Genomic DNA, 26,592 nt, shown 5'->3' with positions numbered 1-26,592 from the left:
ACCAGAAAAACGCCTCAAGCCATGAGAAGTAGAATAGAGCTATTGCTGCTGAATGTCTTTCTATAAATATTGGAGTATGATGGATAGCAACATTGTTATTTAGTGTTGAACATGGAGGATTATGGGATAATGTTTTTATGGTAACTGTGGTTTTTCTAGAAAAACATAGATGAGTAATCTTTTTAAAGTTAAAACTCCTTTTGAATTGCAGGAAATGAAATAAATATTAATATGGAGGATAGTTTTGACACCAAATCATCATCATCTACCTTCACTCTTCAGAGTTCTTCAGAGACAATGACTTCTATTCAGCTCCTGGATTTCAGAACAAGTTTACTTGAAGCACTAGAAGAGCTGCGCATGAGAAGGGTGAGCCCCTTTTAAGCTTTTTAAGCTTTTAGATAGAAAGCCTTGATTTTTTTTTCCATTTTTTGAGAAGTCTAAACAACCTCTTATTTATAAAGAAAAAAATGTAGCTTTGTGGAGTTGGTTCTCTTCTTCCTCTCTACTTGGGTTCTGGAGATCAATCTCAGTTCAGTAGGTGTGCATGGCTAATACCTATGCACTGGGCCATCTCCATAGCTCAGTGAGAGAGACGGGGAGAGAGAGAAGAGGGGGGAGAGAGGGAAGAGGGGGAGACAGAGGAGAGAGAGAGGAGAGAGAGAGGAGAGGGAAGAGGGGGAGACAGAGGAGAGAGAGAGGAGAGGAAAGAGAGAGAGAGAGAGAGAGAGGAGAGAGAGAGAGAGAGAGAGAGAGAGAGAGAGAGAGAGAGAGAGAGAGAGAGAGAGAGAGAAAGGGGAGAGAGAGGGGAGAGAGAGGGGAAAGAGAGAGGGGGAAAGAGGAGAGAGGGTGGAAACAGAGAGGAGAGTTTGAGCTTAAAAATTATAAAAGGTTTTAGCAGGTGTGTTGGCTAGTTTTTAATGTCCACTTGACACCCCTAAGGTCATCTGAGAATTGGCATCTTAATTGAGATTGGCCTGTAGGCAGATCTGTAGGGCATTTTCTTGATAGACGTAGGAGGCCCAGCTCACCTTGGGGGATGTCACCCCTCAGCAGATAGTTCTGGATGGTTTAAGAATCTGAGCAAGCTACAGAGAGCAAGGAGGTAAACATCTGTCCTTCATGGCTTCTACCCTAGTTCCTGCTTCCAGGTTCCTGCCATTATGTCTTGCCTTGACTTCTCTTGACTACAGGCTATACAATTAAATGAACTCTTTCCTAAAGTTGCTTTTGGTCATGGTATTTGTGCTGGCTAATTTTATGTCACATTGACACAAACTAGAGTCATCTGAGAAGAGGGAACTTCAGTTGAGAAAATGTTTTCATAGAATCCAGCTGTAGGCAAGCCTGTAGGACATTTTTTAAATTAGTGATTGATATAGGAAAGCCCAGCCTATTGTGTGTGGTGCCATCCCTGGGCTGATGATCCTGGGTTCTATAAGAATGCAAGCTGAATTCAGGACTTTTGTAAAAGCTGCCAGTGCTCTTAACCTCTGAGCCATATCTCCAGTGCCTAATAAGTATTCTTTTTGTTGTTGTTGTTTTGAGGATAGTGTTTCTCTGTGTTACAGTCCTAGCTGTCCTGGAACTCTCTTTGTAGACCAGGTTGGCTTCAAACTCACAGAGATCTTCCTACCTCTGACTCCTGAGTGCTAGGATTAAAGATGTGTGCCACCACCACCACTACCTGGCTAGTATTTCTTTAACATTTGCAAAATCTTATATTCTAGACAAGGAAGGCAACATTCCTGTTCTGAAAATAAACTACAAGTGAGAAACATTATAAACTTTGTTCTAAGTTTTAAAATTATTGAGGGCTGGAGAGATGGCTCAGTGGTTAAGAGCACTGCCTGCTCTACTAAAGGTGGTCCTGAATTCAATTCCCAGCAACCACATGGTGGCTCACAACCATGTGTAATGAGATTTGGTGCCCTCTTATGGCCTGCAGGAATACATGCAGACAGAACACAGTATATATAATAAATAAATAAATCTTTAGAAAATTATTGAAATTCACTATTATAAATTTCATGCTATGTAAGCTACCTGTTAGTGTAATATTTTATATAAAATGTATATAAAGGTTATCTATTAGTGTAACAAAAATGTGTTTAAAGAAGAAAACCTGGAAATGGCTTGAGTAAGCTCTCTACAGAAATATTTTGATAAATTTAAAATGTTACCTTTCCTAAGTGACACAATTTCAAGACACTAAAACTTCATGTTTTATGTTTCAAACATTATATTTTGTTTGCTATTTTAAGCTTGAAATTCATGACTCTTTAAATGTATTCTGAGGGGCTGGAGCACTGGGTTTGATTCCCAACACCCATTAACAGCACATGTGATAACTAAAGCAGTTAATCCCAGGGAGTTAGAGTCAACAGATCAGAAGTTCAAGGTCATCCTTGGCTACATAGTGAGTTTGAGGCTAGCTTAGTTTGCATAAGATCCTGTCTCAAACAAAGAAAATTTTGCTATATTTAAAGGATAGTAAAAGAACAGTGCATGTATTTATTCAGTGTGTGTGTGTGTGTGTGTGTGTGTGTGTGTGTGTGTGTGTGTGTATGTGCATAGGTGTGTATTTATGCATATCACTTGTTTATATGTGTGTGTGTGCATATGTGTAGGGGCCAGAGGTCAAACTTAATTTTTTAAAAGTATGTGTGTACAAACATATTTTTTGAGATGGTTCATAGAGATTGCCTGCCTCCTAAATGTTGAGATTAAAAATGTGCAATACCATGCCCAGTTTTAATATATATTTTTGTTAATTCTTTGAGAATTTAATAACTTTACTAAAAAATGTATTTGTTATTTTATTTTACATGTATGAATATTTGCTTGCAACATGTGTGTACATGTATGCCTGGTGTCCCCAGCAAAGAAGGAATCAGATCCCCAGAACTGGAGTGAGACACCTGTGACCAACCATATGGGTACTGGGAATTGAACCTAGGTCCCTTGGAAGAGTAACCAGTGCTCTTAACTGCTGAGCCATTTCTCTAGTCCCTCTATATATGCTTGTATGTTTGGCCATCAACTGGAGTGTGTCCTATTTATGAGAAGCCATACCACTAAGGAAAACTTTGCCTCTCCTGGAGGCTATAGCTCCTCATCTAGGGGTGGGATTTCATGACTACTACCCTTTATATGTTGGGTTTTTGTCAAGCTTCAGCTTGTATATGATTTTACAACCACTGTGAATTCTTTTGTACAACCACCTTGTTATGTCTGGAAAACAGTTTTGCTGTAGTCATCTACTGCCTCTGGCTCTTATAGTCTTTCCTTTTCATTTTCTGTGTTATAGATGTCCCATTTAGGTCTGAGTACTCTGAAGTGTAGGCTGAAGTTTCTGTCCTACAAGCCACTTCCAAGTAATAAAACAGAGACTTAATATTAATTATAAATGCTTTGTCAGTAGCACAGGCTTGTTACTGGCTAACTCTTACATTTTCAATTAACACATTTTTTTTTATCTATGCTTTGCCATGTGGCTTGGTACCTTTTCTCAGCACAGCATATCCATCTGCTTCTCTCTGCATCTGGTCCTACTCCTCTGACTCTGCCCTTCTTCTTCCCAGCATTTTCTGTTTGGATCTCCCCCTAACCTTATCCTGTCCAGCTATTGGCCAGTCAGCTTCTTTATTAAACCAAACACAGAGATATATTTCCACTGTAAGGAATATTCCACACTGTGGTCTCATATTCTCTGCACCTTGTCAACTGTGGGTCTCATGTTAATTGCCATCTATTATAAAAAAGAAGCCTCCCTAATGACATTTGAGAGATGCACTAATCTATGGGTATAACAATAAATCATTAGGTTTAATACTATGTTCTGTTTGCAGATTAATAGCAGTAGGTTGTCCCCTATGGCACATGACCTAGCCATGTATTCCTGGCCTCAATAATGGTGCCAGGTATGGGTTCCATCTTGGGAACTGGCCTGAAACCCTAGAAAGGGGTTGGTTACCCCCATGACATTCATACCACTATTATACTGGTGGGTATGTTTTGTCAGGTTGGTCATTATTGTAGCTCATAGGTTTCATATCTGGGTAAAACTGATGCTTACTTTTCCCTTCTGGTAGTGTTCTTACCACTTCCAGCTCTATGAAAGGTTGTCATGGTCTAGACATGGGATGAAGATTTTGGGTCAATAGCAGTTTGATTTCTTCATGTTCTGTGACTCAAGTATGTGGCATCTTCAGCAACAGGGTCTTGCCATTGAGTTCTGGAGATTAACTAAGAGCAAACACTGCAATATTTGGTGGACTCTATGGGACTTCACTGGCCACCAACTACAATAGAAGTATCCCATTTCTGACAATTGAATTTTTGTTGGCCTGTGATTTCTAGTTGAAGCATCGTTGCCCTGCTATAGGGTAACTCCATAAACTCTTTTACATATGCATATGTTTATATTTAGAATGTTTTTTTGCAGAAGCAGTTTTCATAAGTCTTTAGTCTTAGTTATCCCTCCCTGTATCTCCTACTCTACCCTGCCTTCCCATCTCCCAACCTGTTTAATCCTTCCTGCTCTATTATTCCATTTTCTCCTTTATCTCACTGTTGTTCTTTCTTCCTTTCCCTGAGATCTCTGTGGGTATTTTGAATGAAACACATGAACTTATTTATTTTTCTTGTCACAGGTGGTGCTGTAGGCCTTTATTTATTTTTAAATATTTTATACAATACATTTTGGTCATATTCATTTCCTTCCCCCAAATCCTCCTATTCTGTACAGATCCAACTTCATATTATTTCTCTTTTAAAAAGAAACACAAAATCAAAACAAAAAATACACACACACCCCTTACAAAAAAGAAAGAAAAGTAAAAATGTGGAATCCATTTTGTGTTGGCCAACTATTTCTGAGCATGTGGTCTACCTTTGGGTATGGTTGATTATACCTGGTATCTTTGCATTGAAGAAAGATGATTTTTCCCTCTCCCAGGAGCTATCAATTATAGATAGCTTCTTGATTAGGGATGGGATCTTGTGCCCATTTCCTCTTCCACATGTTGGGATTCTGTCTGGGTTGCACTTGTGCAGATTCTGTGCAGTCTGTTATAGTCTCTGAGGTCATATGTATGCCAGCCTTGCTGTGCCTGGAAAACACTGTTTCCTGAATCTGTTATCTCTGGCTCTCACAATTTTTCCAGCCTCTTCCACATGGATCTCTGAGTCTTGAGGGGAGGAAGAAGCACACACTTAAAATTCAAATCTAGCACCCACAGATAATTTATTTTTCAGTTTTTAGTGACTAGTCTCACAATGTAGCTCTAACTGGCTTAGCACTTGTTATGTAGACCAGGCTGGCCTCTGTCTTGAAGGGATCCACTTGCCTGTGTCTCTCCAGTTCTGGGATTAAAAGTATGCACTACTGTGCTGGGCTAAATTGGTAATGATAAAATTTGAAAACAATAGGATGCTTTAAGTAAGTAAAGATATAAAAATTTAATAATCTGAATCAACAAAATAGTTCATATTAATCCATACTATTTGCATTTTAAAATTTTAACTCCTTTTCTTATTTACTTATTTTGAGGCTGTCTCCTGTGCTCCAGGCTTGAACTTGTAAAGGAAAGAATGGCCTTGAATTCCTGATCCTCCTGCCTCCATCTCTGAAGCGCTAGATTCTAGATGTGCACCACCAGTCCATGCTGGAGCTTGACCTCAGAGGGTTTCATTTATGCTAGGCAAGCTTTCTGTCAACCCCTCCAAAGTCCTAGATTAGATTTTGATAAATAACCTTTCAGACAGATCCATGGAATTACTTACTAGTAAGGAGAAGAGATGATCAATAATAGCACAGGGGTCACAAATGAAGGATTTGAGAGGTTGGCATGTGACTTGAGTAGGGTAGGAATTATGTTGAACTTTAGAACCTATATTGTATTGCATTGAAAACAACACAGAAATTCCTATTTCAATATGAAATCTATGGATTCTAAAAATTAGAAGGGGTTGAAAGTTTTTAAAAAAGATATATTTTTGATTCAAGTCAGTTGAATAAGGAGGATGAAAGACCTTTACCATGAGGCTTTAGAACATTAAAATATGCATTTACTTGATGTCCTTTTATAAACCATTTCTGAGTCTGTACTTTAAGAAGATTCAAGTTTTATAGGTACAACATGCCATGCTAGTTAACAACTGTGTTACTACATGCATTATGCATTATGATAAATGAATTATGATATGCATTATGCATTATGATAAAATTATAAATAAAAATTACTTTAAAAATCTGTTAAGTATCCAAATAGTAATGTCATTGGGTTCTATGTGAACAATAAATATAATTCAGTGGAATTTTGGATAGTCTGAAGTAACAATGATTTGCTAAGGAAACTGAGAGAAGTGTAGTGTAATCTGTAGCAAATAATTTTACATCACCTTTTGGTGCCTAAAGAAATCAGTGCATTACTATTGATTGGATTATTACAATCTGTAGAATACATACCTTTATTTTATATGGAATCTAATAAAGGGATACTAGCCACACTGCTGAAAGTAGCATTGTTACATACTTACACTTTCTTGGCATTTTAGCTTCAAGTTTTCTATTAAACTTATTTTTAATCTTTATTATTTAGCTTTTATGTTTTTCTTCACTCCATCAAGCAACTTTAAAAAGTTTTAATAAAAATTCCTATGAGATTGCCAGTGAAAGAAAATAAATTTAGCCAGAAAAATTCTATCTCCAAGTTCAATAAAGTATCCCAGAATATAGAATCCTAAGAGTGCTTATTTTTTATTAGCTGCCTTAGGACTACAAGGATTTAAGTGTTTTTATAAAAACAATAAAGGAGGAGTAATTTGATGGTTTATTTACTCTTTATAACCTTTAGAAAGTGTCGGGCATTTTTTTAAATGCTTGCTTCAGGCTGTAGTTTTACAAGATGGGCTGTGTATTGGTCAGAGCCTTTCAATTCTTGACCCTGAACAGATTTAGGGACCTAGCACATACAGCAGGCATGTGTTCAGGAAAACTGTAACTAGCTACTTTTACTCTCCTTTCAAATTTATAATCTGCCTATCTAAAATTGCTCAATTTCTCTGTGTTGTTTCATAAAATACTATGCAATTTTGTGTATATTTGCTTAGTCTAATTGGCCAAAAGTTGCTCAAGATAAATATCTCTAAATATTGGTGAAATGATCCAAAAGTTTATTTTTAAAATAGTATTAAAGAGGCTGTTTTTGTATTAACAAATTATTAGGAAAGTTTCTGATATGGAAACTATTAAGACATTCCTATTATTTAAACTATTTATTGTTGCTTTTAATTATGTGCATATGTGTGTGTCTCTTTGTGAATATGTCCATGTGAGTGCAGGTGCCAGTGGAGTCGAGAGGCATCGGATGCCCCTGGAGATGGAGCTACAGGCAGTTGTGAGCTGCTTGATGTGGGTGCTGGGAATTGGAACTCATGTCCTCTTAACCATTGTGCCATGTTTCAGCTCTCACCTCAGTTCTTAATTTTATGTTTTTCCATACAGCAACTATTTCTAATTTTTATTTGAAAATGTTCTTTCAAAATCAGAATATACTTATATATAGGCAAAAGGTCTTTAAAATGTGTGTGTGCAAACATGTGTCATGAAGTCACAGATCAGCTGGGCAGTGGTGGCACATGCCTTTAATCCCAGTACCCGGGAGCAGAGACAGGTGGATCTCTGTGAGTTCAGGGCCAGCCTGGTCTACTGAGCAAGTTCCAGGACAGCCTCCAAAGCTACAGAGAAACCCTGTCTCAAAAAAAAAAAGTCAGAGGTCAACTTTTGATAGGCTGCTCTCCCCTTCTATCATGTGGGTCATAGGGATTAAACTCAGGTCACCACACTTGTTCTGTAAGTGTCTTTACCCACTGAGCCATCTCACTGGCACTGATAAAGGGTTTTCTGACTTGTGTGGGCTATAAAGGATATGAAGGGTTTTTTGAAGCAGTGTATCATAACAATACCCATGTCTTATCATATCCACAAGCTCATAAAGATAACATAATTCAGTATTTAAGAAACTGTGGAGATAGATAATTTGGGGTCATGTACAAGCTCTAAACTTAAGAATGCCTGTAATCTCAGTTACTTGGGTGGCTGAGCCAAGAGTTCTAGACCAACCTGGGCAGTATAGCAAGATCTTACCTCAACTATAAAACAAGCAGACAAAACACTGGCTCACAGTGGACCTGCTGTGTAATGTTGAGTGTCATGGCTAGCTTCAGCTGTCAACCTGACACAAACCTAGAGTCACCTGGGAAGAGGGAACCTCAACAAATTGCCCAGAGTGATCACATTGGCCTGTGACCATGTCTGTGAGACATTTTCTTGATTGCTAACTGAAGTAAGAGAGTTTGCTCTACTATGGGCAGTGCCATTCGTGTGTTTGTAGACCTGGGCTGAATAAGAATGGTGGTGAACAAATGAGTAAGCAGCATTCCTCCATGGTCTCTGCTTCAGTTTCTGCCTTGAGATCCTACCTTGACTTTCCTTGATGATAGACTAACCTGTAAGGCAAATAAACCCCTTCCTCCCTGTGGTTAGTGTTTTGTAAGCTTGACACAAACTAGGGTTGACTGGGAAGAGGGAAGAGGAAAGAAGTTTCCCATATCAGATGGCCTGCGGACATATCTGTGGGACATTCTCTTGATGATTGATTTGGGAGTACCAGGCCCACTGTGGGTGCTGTCATCCTGGAAAGGTGGTCTTGGGCTAAGAAAGCAAGCTAAGCGAGCCAATAAGCAGTGTTCCTCCACAGTCTCTGCTTCAGTTCTTGCCTCGTTGCTTTCTTGGCTTCCCTTGATGCTGAAATATAAACTGAACTGAAATAAACCCTCTCCTCTCCCAAGTTGTTTTGAGAAAACAAACTAGGACACCGAGAAACTGCTTTTGCAGTTTGTCTCCTGGATCGATCAATATATACATAAAATGGAGAACAATATCATGATAAAATCTTACAATGTGCCCACTAAAAATAGTGTAACCACAGTGACATAGTGAAATCAGTATCTTCTACATTAAAAAAAGACTTTTTTAATTTTTAATTTTTAAGGATTTATTTATTGTATGTGTCTGAATGTTTTGTGTGGTGCTCTTGAAGTTCAGAAGAGGCTATCTGATCCCCTGGAAATGGAGTTAGTTGTGAGCCACCATGTATGTGTTAGGAACTGAATCCAGGTCTTAATTGCTGAGCCAATTCTCCAGTCCTCTTCTACATTTTAACACAACTGTTTTTGGAAGAAATGTATGCACATTGTGTATAATGCACATATATGTGTTTATTTATTTTTAGATAAGTCTCTCAATGTTACTCAACCCGGTCTTGAACTTGAAATCAGTCTGTCTCCCTCTTTCGTAGAGAAGTTTACAGGCATGTACTACCATCTCTGGTCAGTCAGTTTTAATTACAGATACATATTACTGCAAAAGATTCTAATGTCACCTTCACTTTTTATAGCATATAATGTTGGTATTTGTTGACATGCATTTTTTACTTGTTTCAATTTTAGAAAAACCCTGGTTATGTGTTAGGATTCACTTCTTACCTGTGTGAGTCAGAGAAGACCTCATTGGTAGCAGTTATTCATGAAGTATTCTTCCCTGCCCCTGACTGAGTTTAGAGAGTTCGTGCAACCCCATTATGGCAATGAGATAATAGGGCATTCATGCTGGGACGCTTCTGGGAAAGGTTATCTTTTTAAGACAACATTTTTTCTTTAAAGAAATTTCTATCTATTACTATGATGTGTGTGTGTGTGCTTATGCTACAGCATATGTGTGATAGTCAGAGAAAACAGAGAAAACGGTTTGTGGAGTAATTTCCGTCTACCTTTATGTGGATTCTAGGGATTGAACTAAAACCATCAGGTTCTAAGAGACTCATTTGCCTTTGCCTCCCAAGTGCTGGGAGTGTGTGCCACCATGCCTAACCCCTATCCAGATTTTAGATTACTTGATTGATGTGGGGCCACAGTTCTTTGCTGGTTTTATAAATTTAATTTGCAGAATGCCAGGTTTTTTCCTGTGAATGTGAAGGTGTGCCATTTCTGTCTCACTAGAAAGAGCTGGAACTAAATGCCAGAAGTTTTAATTTTCATAGCATTCTTTTTAATTTCAATTTAGGAAGCAGAGACTCAATATGAAGAGCAGATTGCTAAAATTATCATGGAGACACAAGAACTGAAATGGCAAAAGGTAAGTATTCCCCTCCCAGATTACCATCTTCAGCATCTATTTAAACACATTCCAGGGGCTGAAGAGATGGCTCAGTGGTCCAGACCACCTGCTGCTCTTGCAGAGGACCTGAGTAGGCAAAACATTTATACACATAAAATAAAGTAAATATTATATCCTAATATTTACTACAAAATTTTTATATTTTTTACATATATTTGGAGGTAGTGTAGCATTTGAAACATGGGCTCATGACAGTTACCACCAAAATCAATGATATTTGTTGCTTCAGAATTTTTAAGCTTTGTTATATAACATGGAGGACAATTCTGAAAATTTATGATTGTGTCTAACAAAAGTCATAGGAAATTAATGTTTTTGAAAGGTCAAGGCTAAGGTCATGTTGTCGTACGGTGTATCATGTAACCAAATAGAAAAAGTATAAGCTTATCTGTAATCTTATCTTCATTAAAGCATTCATGATAACACTTCTTATACCTTTCCATGAAATAAAGTTAACACCTAAAGAGCAAGGATTAAGTTGATGGTTCCTCTTCTTAGGGGTAATATCTCAGATTAACAATTCAAGTGACACAAAAAGACAAACATGATATGTACTCACTCATATGTGGATTTTAGACATAGAGTAAGGGATTACCAACCTACAATCCACACTACCAGAGAAACTAGTAAACAAGGAGGACCCTAAAAGAGACAAACTTTGTCCCCTAGAGAAGGGGAAAGGGTCACCATCCCCTGAGCAAATTGAGAACATGGGAAGAGAGAGGGGAGGGAGCTACTAGAATGAGAAGGGAAGAAGAGGAAGGATGCAGTGGTCATGAGGGAGCAGAAAGGTTGAGTCAGGGGAAGAATAGAAGAAAGGGTATGTGATAGGTAGGGTTTTAGTGGGGGGCATGGTAGGGGAGGAAGGGAGGGAGAAGGGAACTGGGATTGTCATGTAATTCAATCTTGTTTGTAATTCAAATATAAAAAATTTAAAAAAATATAAAAGTTTTATTAGGCATGTTTTATAAATGATATAATTGTTTAGCAGTACCTGTGTATAATTTATTCATAAGGCTATATATGTTTATATACATATTTTTACATAACCAAAAAAAAACAATTCAAGTTACAGAGTTTAATGTGACTAGAAATTATGGGAAATTTTAAGGTAAGGCTGGCCCACATTGTGGTACAGAATATGGGAGTGAGCAGGGCAGGATTATGTGAGGGACAGATCTACAGTCCTGTCCATAGAGAGAGAAAACCGGTGAATAAGAAGTGCAAATTGAACTATGAGTAGATTTTTAAGTATAAGTTGTGGCTGGTTTCTGAGTTTGTTTGAGACTTAGTCTTGCTGTGTGCTCTGGGCTCAAGGGATCTTTTTACCTTTCTGAGTAGCTGGAACTACAGGTATTTTCAGCTGTCCTGGTCATGTATCTTTTTTTTAGATAGGAAGAATCAACAGTATTTAATGCAGAATAGGAGGGGCTGGAAAGATTGCTCAGCAGTTAAGATCACTGACTGCTCTTCTAGAAGACCCAGGTTCAGTTCCCACTTCCCATATGGTAACTTACAACTGTTTGTAGCTCCAATTCCAGGAGTTACAATGCCCTCTTCTGGCCTCCACAGGTACTAGGCATGCAAGTGGTGCACAGACATACATGCAGGCAAAAAACTAAAACATAAAAAATTTAAATTTAGTAAATCAAAAAATTTAATATAATTCTTTTTAAAATACCAAGAGCATGCTTGGGAGTACTTAGGCTGATTCTGAGGCTTGTATAAACATAGAAGAGTAGCCTGGAAAGTGTTAGGGGAATTATGTAGTGGCACTTAGATCCTTAAACATAAATTAAATCTATAAAATAATTAAAATAGGGCCAGTGAGATGGCTCATCTGGTAAAGGCATCCACTGCCAAGCCTGGTGCTTGAGTTCAGTTCTCCCACTCCCCAGCCTGTAACCTACACACACACACACACACACACACACACACACACACACACACACACAAAGATTTAAAAAGTTAAAATAGTTTTGTTGTATATATCAATACATATTCGATAGATATACCATAATACAATCTAGAAAAAGAGCCAAATACATATGGCAAATTTAATTGATGATAGAATTAGCTTTCAAATCGACAGGAAGAATAGATTATTCAACAAATAGCATTAAAGCTGGATTACACTGGGAGAAAAATAAAGCTAGATTCCTATAGTACTTTACAAAGTTGTATAAATGAAGAAACTGGTCACACTGTTAGCAGTGTGAAAATTACTCTGCTGTGTTGATCAGAATATCATCAAACAACTGGTTAAGAACAACTCATTGTAGTTTGAACATTTTATGATTTCAAGGTTTCAAAAGAGGCACATCAGAAGGAGAGTATGGAGAGGATTTCTGGGTTTAGTCTCAAATACCTTTAGGTACATAATTTTAAGTTGGGGGGTTAATTAGGATTGGAAAGTCTGTGATGTGATGTTTTAAGATAGGTCAGGGTAACAACCTGAGGATCTTGAAGCTGTTTTTGAGAATGAAGCATTGATTTATAAACTAGGTATTTTACTCAAATAAACAAGTAGCTTAAAGCTTTTGCATTGGTCCAAAACAGTGGCAGTTTTATTGTTTTTTTTATGTTTTTATGAAAAACTACTAGGCACAGGTTTCCTGACACAAGAAAAATAGTGTTGATGTTGGTGTTCTCAGAACCTCTTAGTTTTGAATGCTCTGTTCTTTTTTCAAGTTTTTCACTTCTCAGTTCTTCTTCCCTTCTTCATCCTGACCTGGATAGGAGACTTATTATTTAGAATGCAATAAATCAAATCCACACTGTTTTATGAAGTCTTGGTAGCATGTATGATCAATCCTGGAGATGGCTGATTGGCTGATGGCTGTTTTATATATATATATATATATATATATATATATATATATGTCTTGATTGTTGGTTCATTAGATAGGACAGTATCTATAAAACAGTCCCATATTTGGACATGATAACATGGAAAAATACAAAGGAATCAATAGCTAAGAGTACCAGTTTAAATCAAGAGAACAGAAGCCATCTCCAAATCACAATTTCAGTCCTTTGTTGGACTCATCCACAGGTGGCCAAGAATTCAGAAAGCAATATTGAGGCTAATGATTAGAGATATCATTTAAGACAGAATGTACATTTAATCATTTGAGGTTTTAGATTGTCAATAAATAGGAAATAAAATATTTAGGCATGTATGAAGAATCAAGAACCTCATGAAGCACTGCAGTTGGTATATCAGTACTTATCCATAGCATAGGAATGGACTTTGGGAGCCCACTTCACATAGAAGGATACTCCCTTAGCCTAGATACAGGGGGGAGGGCCTAGGCCCTATCGAAAAGGATATGACAGACTCTGAAGACCCCCCCATGGAAGGCCTCACCCTCCCTGGGGAGCAGAAATGGTGGGATAGGTAGGATGTTAGTGGGGGGGAGGGGAGGAGGGAGGGAGAGGGAACTGGGATTGACGTATAAAACAATCTTGTTTCTAATTTAAATAAAAAAATGGAGAAAAAATTTTTAAAAATTGTGAAAACCATTCTTAGCTTACAGATCATACAAAACAGGTGTTGACCAAAGCTGGCCTGAAGGTCCTAGTTTCGTCGTCTTCTTTTTTTCTTAAGACCAAGTCTTACTTTGTAGACCAAGGCAGGCCTGGAACTGATAGAGATTCATCTACCTCAGCCGGGGCGTTGGTGGCACATGTCTTTAATCCCAGCACTCGGGAGGCAGAGGTGGGTGGATCTCTGTGAGTTCGAGGCCAGCCTGGTCTCCAGAGCGAGTGCCAGGATAGGCTCCAAAGCTACAGAGAGAAACCCTGTCTCAAAAACCAAAAAAAAAAAAAAAAAAAAAAAAAAAAAAAAAAAAAGAAAAAAAAAGAAAGAGATTAATCTACCTCTGCTTCCTTAGTGCTGGAATTAAAGGCACATAACAATATGCCAGGCACATTCTAGTTTCTTGACTCCTGATCTCGATCTAACTCTGTAGCCCAGGAATAAAAGCCATCTATATTATATTTTACTTACTGATCCATTTATTTTTTGATTGGGAGCTGTTTTTTTTTTTTTTGAAGACAGTCTGTTTCTACAATTTTTTAAAAAGCATTTTCTAGTCTTAAATCGCTTGGTAGCATAGAAACCTAGGCATTGGGGTGGTGGGGTGGTGGTGAAACCTAGTATCTGTTTATTTAGGAGATCCGAAGATCTATGCCCTGGATTTTAGATATTGTGCTAAAAGTAACTGATAATTTTTTTTCAATCATGGCTTCTAAGTATTTTGTTTTCTTTGGAGTCATTTCCAGAAGACATCTTTGAGTTTAAAAGTCATGTAGAAGAAATGTGCTAACATTCAGTGTTGATATGATTTTGAAACACATTTTATATAACCCTTAGAGTACTTTACTAGGTTTGTCTGAAGTAAGGAAATGTCTCATATTAGGAGAAATAGCCAGTTTTATAGGGCAACATCTAAGAAGTTTATGTGGTGAAAGGCAACGACTTTAGAGTATGTGGATATCACAGTCTTAGAAGTTGGAGGCGGTGGGAGAGCATGAGTGGTACTGAGATGCTATTGACCCTGTTTTTCCTTAAGACTGGTGATGTTGTAGACAGTGAGTTTATTAATCAATGACAAGGCATTACAAGGTTTTCTAATAAAAATGCTGATAAGCCAGGCGTTGGTGGAGCATGCCTTTAATCCCAGCACTCAGGAGGCAGAGGCAGGCGCATCTCTGTGAGTTCGAGGCCAGCCTGGTCTCCAGACTGAGTGCCAGAATAGGCTCCAAAGCTACACAGAGAAACCCTGTCTCAAAAAACTAAACTAAACTAAAATAAAATAAAATAAAAAATGCTGATAAAATGAGTACTTTGTCACTAGAGAGCCTGTTTAGAAGCACGATATCAAGAAATTATTTTTATTCTTAGAACTGAAGCTCCATGGCAAGAAGTTTCAGTCCATCCTGGGAAGAAACAGGCAATGATGAGAATACAGTCAGAACCCATTGTAGGGTTCATTTTAGGAAGCCCGTTTGTAGGAGCTGAGGTTAGGATTTGCAAGAATGACAGTTTAATCAGGAGGGTTCTGCTGACACAGGAAGGATCACCAGGGACAGCCTCAACAATCTTAGTAAAACTTCTGTTAGTGCTATAATTGAGTATGTTTCCAGTCTGTCCTTATTGTGTTGGGTAATTTCATGTAAATGTGTTTATGAAATTCCATTAAGGTCCTCTGGTGCCACCAAGTGTTTGTCTTGAAAGTGTCCTGAAAGATTCCTTGTGTAATTTACAACTACATTTTCTTTATAGCATGGGGACAATTGTGGGCATTCCAAAAGAGCCTTTAAAAATTTCTCAGAAGATTTGGTATTTGGGGTATTGCAGAGCCCAGGATCATTTATCATGAAGATTAGCTAGGGCATTTGCTAGAGCCTTTCTGTGCATATGGGTCCTCAGGAAGCATTAGAACATTGGAATGGTTGACTTTACAACTTGGATTCCTGCTGAAGTTCTAAATATAGATCCTCCTTTATTCTACAGTATTCTGAAGTCATGGCTATCTCCAGATGCATGCCTGATGATAATGTTAAGTCACTTCTCTCCTGATAATTGGCAAGCTTTGTTGAGTAAGATAAGCTCTGTCATCTTAATTAATTTACCTCTGTTAAGGAATCATAATATAGAAGTCAGTGGAAACTGTTGTAGCATGCCTGATGTTTTTCCTATATCAATTTGAAAACTTACTTACCAAAGAAGATTAAACATAGATTTAATTTAGGGAGACTACCTTAGTTAGGGGTTCTGTTGCTATCAAGAGACACCATGATCATGGCAATTCTTATAAAGGAAAACATTTAATTGGGTTGCTTACAGTTCAGAGGTTTAGTCCATTATCATCATGTGGGCATGGCAGCATGCAGGCAAACATGGTGCTGAGAAGGAGCTGAGAGTGGAGAAGGAGCTACATCTTGATCCTGCAGGCCACAGGATGTGGTCTGGGACAACGGACGTGGGCTTAAGCATGTATGAGACCTCAAGGCCCACCCCTACAGTAACACATTTTCTCCAACAAGGCTGTATCTATTGCAACAAGGCCATGCCTCCTAATAGTGCCACTGTGTGTGAGATTATGGGGGCCAATTACATTCATGCTATCACAGTGCCTAACCAGTTTGTATCATAGTCATTGCTTAGAGACTAGATCATTAGGATTTCTCCTTTGAATTATAAAGACTAACAGTCTTTAAAATAAAATTTAGCCCCATGTAGCCCTGGCTGGCCTGGAACTTGCTGTGTTTGTCAGGCTAGCCTGGAAGTCACAGAGATGTGCTTGCCTCTGTCTTCTGAGTGCTAGGATTAAAGGTGTACACAGCACTACATGTAGCTAAATTTTTTCATTTAAAACTATATTATATTTAAGACCTTATATATATATATAATAAATACCAATGTGTATATATGAATAATATATAAAAGTAGAATGAATACCCTCCCCCTCTGTGTGTGTTGTGGAAAGCTGTCCTCCAGGCACAACATGTCTGCTGCTGTCTTGAAATCACAACAGTGTGGTAACTGCATGAGGTCAACACAAGAGTTGGCCCCCAGTGGGAGAGCACATGCCAGCTGCTGATGTGCTGATGAGAAGGAGGTTCTGGCTTATCATTTCTTACTGATGGGGTGTGGTGAGGTGTAAGGAAAGAGAGTGCAATTATATGTGTTAAATAGCTCCCTCTGGTATCCAGAATTTTGGAACTCATGAAAAGAATTTAAAGAATTAAACATTGTTAAAAGAATTTAACAATGAAGAAGTAGAAAGTGAGGTAAAGTTGAAAGCAAGGGAATGAGGCATAAGGGAAATGGTGTGTGACACCCAGTTCACCAAGCTGGTTAGGGCTGTGTTTTCCTGATAGTTGGGAAGGAGGAAGTGGTTCTAGTATGGGTGTGTGGGAGTGTGTGTGGTCTTGCTAAACTCCATGGTGAGTTGTATGAGGTTAAAGAGGCTCTGGTGGATCTGGATTTGTAAATGCAGAAGTGATCAAGAGAGGATGAGAATAAAAAGACAAAAACAAAACAGAAAAAGGGCCAAGATTTGTATCAAGACAGCATATTTAGGAAAAAATAACAAGAAACCAAATTCAGTGCTTTTAAACCTCTGGAAGGCTTTTAAGCCCAAACAACAGTTCATTCACTACAGGAGTCAGAACAACAACAACAAAAACAAAAGAGGGGTGCAGGTAAAAAATGATTAGGGTTTCATAGACCTGGCTTGCCCTTTATAAAGAGGTCTCATTGTATATTGCTAACCTCTTTGAATGGCTTGCAGATTTAGAAAAGCATCTTAAATGTGTGCAGGTACACCTGAAGGAGCAAGGATGGGAAATCAGTGTGCACATGGTACAGGGCATAGCTGTGAGATCTTGGGAGTTTTGTAGTTGGGTAAGATGCAGTTGAAACTCTCCGGGCAGGCGTTGGTGGCCCATGCCTTTAATCCCAGCAGGTAGAGGTATGTGGGAACTCACTCTCTGTGAGTTCGAGGCCAACCTGGTCTCCAGAGTGAGTGCCAGGATAGGCTCCAAAGCTACACAGAGAAACCCTGTCTCTAAAAAACAAAACAAAAACCAACCAAACAAACAAAAAAGATGCAGTTGAAACTCAACCAGATGACTGAGAAAACCTTGCAGGGGTGCATGCCTTTAGATATAAAAGTATCAGCTAGGAAGTTTAAATGCAGAAGGTGTGTTGTGTGGTGGTAGAGGGTCCTCAGAAGAAAAGATTTTGCTGGTCAGGTAGGACCATGAGGCTCCACAAACAATGCAGACTGTTGCAACTGCTGTTGATTTGTGCCATAACCACATGGGCAAATTACTTCTGAACAGATTGCACTCTTTGGTTGCAGACCATGGAGAAAGAAAGCTGAACAGGGGAGGGAAGCTCCTTCCCTGCTTTTGTAGTATCTGTCGGAAGGTGCTGTGCAGACTGCTGGAGAGAATTATTTAATAGTTCTGAGTCCTGTGTGTTACCCTACCAACATGTCAGGCATGATGTGCCCCTGCTATAATAGTACAACTATTATGGATGTAAACAAATATATTTTGATTGTATTTAAGGTCTGCTTCACAGGAAGGGACACACATTTAGTTTTGTAAGCCATGGTGAAAACTTGTGGCCAGGAAGGACACAGGCACCAGCAGGGAAGCAGTGAAGCTATTACTGTTGTTTTGCTAGGTGAATATGATGCAGCTGCCTCTGCTTCCAGAGTGCTGAGATTAAAGGTATGTGCCACCACTGCCCAGCTTCTTTGTTCTTAACAGTGCTGGGATTGAACATGAGGCCTCATGCATGCTTGGCAGGCATTCTACCACTGAGCCCACTGAGCTGTATTCCCAGGAGGCCAACCTTTTCTCCTTCAAGCCTATTAAAAAAAAAAAAAAAAGAACAAAAACAAAATAAAAACCAAGAATGATTAATTTAAAAAGAAGTGTGTGGGGCTGGGCACAGTGGCTCAGGACTTAAATTCCAGCATTTGAGAGGCAGAGGCGAGTAAATCTCTTTGATTTATAGCCTATCCTGATCTGCATAGTGAGTTCCAGGACAGTCAGGGCTACATGGTGAAACCCTGTCTTGAAAATCTAAAACCAAACCAAATCAAAAGTGTGTGTGCGTGTGTGTGTGTGTGTGTGTGTGTGTGTGTGTGTGTGTGTGTGTGTGTGTTTGTCCCATGTGTGCAGCTATCCATGGAGGCCAAAAGAGCATTGGATCCCCTAGAACTGAAGTTCCAGGTAGTGGTTAGCTGCTGGATGTAGGTGGGATGTGCTGGGAACTGAACTCTGGAAGAGCAGCAGTATTTTTTGTTTGTGTGTGTGTGTGTGTGTGTGTTTTTTGTTGTTGTTGTTTTTGTTTTGTTTTTTTGAGAAAGGGTTTCTCTATGTAGACCAGGATGACCTCGTTCTCGGAGATTCGCTTGCTTCTGCCTCCTGAATTCTTTAGGCTCAAAAATATTTCAACTGTTTTCTATTTTATTTATTTCAAAGTTAAGGGACTACAGAGATTGCTCAATGGTTAAGAACACTGCTACTCTAGCCAGGCAGTGGTGGCACACACCTTTAATCCCAGCATTCAGGAGGCAGAGGCAGGCAGATCTCTGAGTTCGAGACCAGCCTGGTCTACAGAGAGTGCCAGGACAGGCTCCAAAGCTACATAGAATTGGACACATGGGGTTTCACCAGAAAAGGTGTGTGTGTGAGAGAGAGAGAAATGGGATCATGTAAGTGCAATAAAAAAAAATGTCTAGGGACTGGGTAGATGGCTTTGTGGCTAAAGTACTTGATGTACAAGCATGAGGACCTGAGTTTCGATTCTCAGAACCCAGCATGCCTATAATCCCAGCGCTTGGGAGGCAGAGGCAGGCGGATCTCTGTGAGTTTGAGGCTAATCTGGTCTACAGAGTGAGTTCCAGGACAGGCTCCAAAACAATACAGAGAAACCCTGTCTCGAAAAACCAAAACCAAACCAAACCAAAACAAAACAGAACCATAAAATCCAGATGAGGTAATGTATGTCTGCAATTCCAGTGCTCCTACAGGAAAATAGGGAAGTGGAGACTGGACAGTCCCTAGAAACTTGGTGGCCAGTTAGCCTGGAGTACAAAGCAGTGAACAAGAAACCCTGTCTCATATAAGGTGGACCAATCAATACCTGAGTTGTCTTTTGACCTCCACACTTGCCTTTGTGGCACACAAAGGCTTGTACTCATAACCCATACAAAGATAAGAGAAAAAAAAGTGAAATTATTTTCCGTGCTTTGGTTTTACAAAAAATAATTTGGTCAACTTAAAGAAGTAAATGTCATTGACCATATACACTTAGATAATAAAATTGGTTTCTCTGGAAATTCCAACCCCAATACTACAATTCTTCTTGTGTACTAGGGTTGTTAATTTTAATAAATTTAGATAGGATCCTTCCCTCCCTCCTTTCATTCCACCTTCCCTCCCTTCCTCCCTCCCTTTTTCCTTCCTTCTTTTCTTTCTTGACAGCTTAGGCTAACCTCAAACCATCTATGTTACCATGGTGGGCCTTGAATTCCTAATCTTCACCTCATTTATTATGACAGTGTGCCTCACTGTGTCTGGTTGTCATTAAAGAAAACTTCGAAGCCAGCTGTGTCTAGAGTCTAAAAATTTAAAAAGCAATGTATTTTTATTATGAAGAATCAAATGAAAGAAAATTTTATATATAATTCTATGACCAAAAGATAATTAAATTGGTTAAAGTCATATTTCAAGAGAATAAATAAAAATAAATGTGCTTTAAAATATCTTCATATTGATTATTTTATTATATGAGCGTTTTGTCTTCATGTATATATGTGCATCATGGGCATGCCTGTTGCCCACGGAAGTCAGTTCCTGGACCTGGAGTTACCAATGATGTGAACAGTATGTAGATGCTGAGCCTGGGTCCTTTGTAAGGATAGCAAGTGTTTTTAACCTCTCAGCTGTCTCCCCAGTTGCCTATGCTTAGCTTATTTTAATTGTAAACCTAATTGAGTTTTAAAGTCAGAAAACTTATTAAACTTTGTTTTAACTTCTTATAATGTTTTTTCTTTTCTCATAATTTTAAAAACAGGAGACTCTTCAGAATGAAAAGGAGGCATTAATAAAGCAACATAAAGAAGCAATGGGAGTTTTTAAAAATCAGGTGATTTTCATGATGGACTAACACTGCAATTTAAAACTTTCTATTTTTTTCTCTCTGCAGTACTATGACAAACTATTCTTTGCACACAGAAAGCAAAAGTGAGAGTGTTATGGAAAACAGGAAATAAAATGTTTATTTATAACTCACGGTAGTGTAGAGAAATTTGGAAAAAATGCTTTTTTGGTGATGTAGATATATCTGTCCTAAATAATTTTGATATGTGTTCATTCACCCTCTTTCTTTTGTAAAAGTATGCTATTATCTTACCTTCCCCATACAGCCTCTTTAATGAAGTCAGTCTGTTGAACCATGCATGGTTGATGGGTCAACTCACTAGTAACTAAAAACATTAAGAGGGAGATGTGAAGCCAGGCAGGGGGGCACACGTCTATAATCCCAGCACTCTGGAGGCAGAAGCAAATGGATTTCTGTGAGTTGAAGGCCAGCCTGGTCTATATTTTGAGTTCTGGGACAGCTGGAATAAGGATTCGTAAAGAGACTTTGTCTCAAAACCACCCCCAACGCCACCACCACCGCCACCAACCCCCCCCCAAAAAACCCAAAACAAACAAACAAAAAAACCAACAAAAATATAAAACCCAAAAGAAAGAAGGTGTGAAGGAGGGAAAAGAGAGGTAATCCTTATTTGCTCTCTGCTGAAGCCTCCATGAATAGCAGCAACCAGTAACTGAAAAATAAAGAAAACAAAACTAAACCATTTTGAAGAAATAAAGGCTATACCTTCATTAATTTGATTTCTATCATCTTTGACTTTCTCAGATTCATCTCTGCTTCTTAGAAAACATTAGCTTAGGAAAACATGCCCAGATACAATATCCTCTAGAATTTTTTCTTTATACCCACCCTTTTCATTTTTTCTTCCCTCTTTATCACTGTGTGGCATTCACAGCCCTGTGTTTATTTTTAAGTAAAGAACTATTGAATGTAAATGAATAGTGTGGGAAAGAGATAGAGACGTCTCAAAGAAAAAGTATTGACTATTTTGCTAAAGCCCTTAATGCTGCTTAGGATATTTTATTTTCTCTTTGGCATATTTACTTTCATCTTGCTGTTTTAAAGTGACATTTTTAAGATAATAAAAAGGTCATTTTTATTTCATTATCATAAGTATTTAATCAACCTCAGAATATAAGTACTGCTCATGTGAATACAAATGATGTGATTTCATAAAATTATACTTTTAGGAAATGATAGATGCTATTGCTTAGAAGTAGATAGTAAAATATTTAGACATTTAAGATTTCTGGAGAGTTAAACCAGACTTCAAAGGAATTATTGGTGTTTAAATGTGATTTAGCTATTTATGTGCTTCAGTGATTGCCTCTCCTTTGCTTTCATATATTTATATTTCTGAATGTGAGGACATGTTAGAATTGTATAAATTCAATATAGAAGTATAAAATGCTTGGTATTGTTACTGATCAGCAGAAATCACTAGTTTACTTACCTGTGTTTTAAACTTACCAGCTGCAAATGAAGATGTATGCCTTGGAAGAAGAAAAGGTAGCTATTAATTTTTAAAATATAGTTAAATAAATTTATCATCTCTGTTCACTATAATAGAAATGAGTGTCATTAATAAAATAATGGAGAACATTGATTGATTAAAATCTTACCAGCAGAAAGAACCTGAGGTCATCATGTTACTTGACTTTGATTTTATAATTGAGAATATTCAAGCCTAACAGATAGGATGACTTTACATGGTAAAACTGGGGCTAGAATTCAGGCTTGAATTTTCAGCTCCCAGATTAATGTTCATTCCTCCTGCTGCAGTGCTCCCTTCTACGAGTCATCCCATACTCTGGTGCAATGGCTCTCAACCTGCGGGTCAGGCGTCTTTGGAGACCACACAGCAGAGATCCTGCATATCAGATATTTTACACTGCTATTCATAACAGTAGCAAAATTACAGTTATCAAGTAGCACTGAAAATAATTTTATGCTTGGGGGTCACACAGCATGAGGAACTGTATTAAAGGGTCACAACATTAGGAAGGTTGAGAACTACTGCTCTAGTGCCTTTTCAGTGTGAGCACCTGCTTTAAATGTAAAACTCTTGAGATGATTTGTATCTGGTTGCCAGCTAACTGAGAGAGGAGTCATGACTTCTAACAAAACAAGAAACTTACCTGACACTAAATATTTTCTTATGCTAACAGTTAACATGTTTTATGCCAATTATGCCAATGAACATAGAATTTACAAGATTAATTTATACACATACTCTTTAAGCAAAAGACTTTTAAGGAAAACTCTCCCTTATTCTTATATTCATAATATAAATATACCTACATAATTAATTAGAATATATTTGCCCCTCTGCATCCACAGTTTTGTAGGCATGGTTCAATTTTAATTAAAAATACTAGTTAAGAAAAATTGCTTCTTTGATAGATATATAGATCTTATTCATGACATCATCTCATAAACTGGTGTTTTATAACAACTACTTATATAGAATTTATATTGTAGTAAGTATTATAAATAATCTGGAGATATTGAAGTATATAAGAAAATGTGTGCAGGTTATGTGCAAACACTATGTCATTTTATATAAACAGGTTCAGCATCCTTAGATTTTGGTATTTATAGAGGGACTCCTAGACTTTGTTCCTTATAAATTGTGAGAGATGATTTTATATGTAAGAATTTAATAACAATATAGTGTCTATAAGTTCTCTTAGAAGTGTTCTTATAAATTGGGTTGTCATAGTTAAAATACTTTATTTTATGATAATTATAATTATATAAAGGTTGTTGCAGTATTTTGAAGTTTAAAGGCTGTTAGACTTAAGTATACTTTGTTATGTAGATGTATGTTTAAAGTTTGTGAAGTATTATGTTAAAAATATAGGTTTTGGTTCTTGAGTTTTATTTTCTCTTTTTTTATTTAGACTAAATATAATATTGAGGTGTGATTTTTTTTTCTTAAAGGGAAAATACAAACTTGCTACAGAAATCAAAGAAAAAGAAATTGAAGGATTGAAGGAAACATTAAAAACATTGCAGGTAGAGTAACTTACTGTTTAAAAATAAATTTTCTATTAGCATTTTGTCAATAAAACACCATTCAACATGACTAACAAAGCTAATAATATTTATATTACATTATAATTTTATATAATACTTTTGCTTGGGTACTATAATTTGAATTTTTGTTTGATAAATATAATATATTAAATAGTATCTATATTTATTAAATAGAATACACATATTCATATAGTGTATGCATATTAAAGTAGCCTTCATTATTTGTTACTGTAATATAGGTGTCTTAGTTGGTGTTTTATTGCTGTGAAGAGACACCATGATCAAGGCAGCTCTTATAAATGAAATCATTTAATTGGAGGTTTATTTACAGTTTTAGAGGTTAGTCTGTTATCATGTTGGAGAACATGGCAGCACAAAAGCAGATATGGTGTTGGAGAGGTAGTTGAGAGTCGTCCTCCTGATTCAAAGGCGGAGAGATTGAGACTAGGTTTGGCTTGGGCTTTTGAAACCTGAAAGCTCCACTCCCAGTGACACAATTCCTCCAACAAAGCCACACCTACTCCAACAAGGCCACACCTCCTAATCCTCCTAAAATAGTGCTACCTTCTGATGACTAAGCATTTGAGCCTATGGGAGTCATTCTATTCAAACCACCACAATAGGTAAATAGCTGTAGTTTTTAACTTTTCATGTGTGAGGAAAACAAGTAAGGCTTATATGTTACAATTTATCTGTGGTCCTTAAAAATTAATATTCTAGCACTTGGGAGACAGAGGAAGGCTGAGTTTGAGACCAGTCTAGTCTACATAGTGAGTTTTAAGACAGCTGTGGCTACGTAATGGAGAGACCCTGTCTCAAAAAACAAAAAACAAAAAACAAAAAAACCAAAATTCTAGCATTAACTGAATGTTTGCTACATGTTATAAGTGTTACAGCTCTGAAGAAAAAGTTATCCTGGCTGTCAGAAGCCAGGCAATACCTACAGCTCTGAAGGAAAAGTAAGCCAGGCTATACCTATAGCTGGTCCCAGTTGGGGGTGGTGGTGGTGGTGAAAGTCTTCACCCGAAACTCATTCAAGAGATTTAATGGGAAGGACAAATCCAGGAGAGTGGCTGCCTCTGCCAGGTTGGAAAAAGGCAGCTCCCACTGAACAGGCACAGGGCTTGTATAGGACTCCTTAGGAGCTGAGCTGAGTTTTTCCAGGATGAAGATTTTCAGGGTGGAAATTGGTCGGATTTCAATCCCAGAGCTTGGACAAGCTCAGAGATTGGCTCAATTTTGTGCTCAGGGATTGATTGGTTTTTGTGCTGAGACAGAAAACCTCAGGTCAGGGGCAGAGTGTGTTTCCTTGGCTCTGGTTTCAGGGCCAAAGTGTGTTTCTTTCACTGGCGCTAGTTTCAGGGTCAGGGTGTATTTCTTTGGCTGGCTCTTTATCCTATACATGTGAAGTCCTGATTTTCTACAGGTTTAAAGACTAAGAAATTATAGCCTTTGCCATTAAATTGTTCAGTCTCATACTGGTAATTTATTCAGTATATGCTCATAGAAGGTCTGCTGTGTGTCAAACACTTTTCTTAGTGGGGCAGATAACAGCAGTGAACATAAAAGGGGAAAGATTTCTGCCTTGAGCCTACAAAAAATAAAATGAAGTCAAAACTGAAAGATTATTGCAGAAGATGTTTTCATGATTTCAAAGTATTACCATATAGACAGCATTACAAAGAGCAAATTAGAAGATTAAATATAAAACTGCTAATGTTGATTTCCTTAGGTTTAGTGTTACTGTTGACATAAGGAGCACATATCTGTGTAATTTTTTACAGAAAGTTTATATAAATCTAACACCGAAGAAACAATGAGACACTGTCTAAAAAAAAACACCAAAATTCTAGCATTAACTGAATATTTGTTATTTTTTGCAAATATAAAGACTAGGAAATTATAGTTTTGCCCCTAAATTGTCCTCAGTCTCATAGAAAATACAGAAGATAATCATAATTTGGGATATCCAATAAAACAGCTGACTTAGGATATAAAAATAGTCAATGTGAAGTAATAGTGGCACAAACCTGTAATTTTGGCACTTAGAAGGCCAAGGCAGGAGGGTTATGAGTATGATGTAATCTTGGGCTACATACATACCTTGTATCAAAAGAGAAAAAAATTATTGTTATGAAATAGAGTAGGGGCAGAATGCTTTCATGTAGAGAGAAACTATATGCAATATATGAACCTTGATTGGATCCTGTACCAAGGAAAGACCTGACCATACAAACAATTAAGGTTTCATTTGGGGAGATTTGGATAGGACTATTCTAACTAGTCTAACAACTATAAGAATTACTGTTACTATTTATATGGGTATAATTGGTATTAGAGTTATATAAAATAAAGTCTTTGTTCTTAGAAAATGCTTGAAGTATTAGGGGTGAAGTTTTATGATTAAAAATATGAAATATTGTTCAGAGGAATTAAATAAAGGATGAGATATGACATGATTATTGATTATGAGTCGGTATTTTTAAGACTTTGTTTTTTGTGTTTTGGTGAACTACTTTTTTCTTGCCTGTATTTCTTTATCATCACTGGAATTTTTAACTAAAATTTCCTCTAATTCATTCTTCATTTTAATTAGCAAATTTTTTGTTGTTGT

The 26,592-nt window shown here is 37.5% G+C and overlaps 1 protein-coding gene across 1 annotated transcript in view; it reads left to right on the top strand.

Moving 5' to 3' along the window:
- The first annotated feature begins 217 nt into the window (after positions 1–217).
- Ccdc73 (coiled-coil domain containing 73) overlaps positions 218–26,592 on the top strand; it is a 100,062-nt gene continuing 73,687 nt past the window's right edge. The window contains exons 1-5 of the mRNA XM_027422330.2: positions 218–369; positions 10,130–10,201; positions 20,853–20,924; positions 22,413–22,448; positions 23,883–23,957. Coding sequence (XP_027278131.1) covers positions 232–369; positions 10,130–10,201; positions 20,853–20,924; positions 22,413–22,448; positions 23,883–23,957 — 393 coding nt within the window. The 5' untranslated portion in view covers positions 218–231. The remainder of the gene's footprint in view (positions 370–10,129; positions 10,202–20,852; positions 20,925–22,412; positions 22,449–23,882; positions 23,958–26,592) is intronic.

This window comes from Cricetulus griseus, chromosome 6 (assembly GCF_003668045.3).
Source record: "Cricetulus griseus strain 17A/GY chromosome 6, alternate assembly CriGri-PICRH-1.0, whole genome shotgun sequence".
NCBI lineage: Eukaryota > Metazoa > Chordata > Mammalia > Rodentia > Cricetidae > Cricetulus > Cricetulus griseus.
Note: the sequence above shows the minus strand (reverse complement) of the source record. Positions and strands in the feature narration are given on the sequence as shown.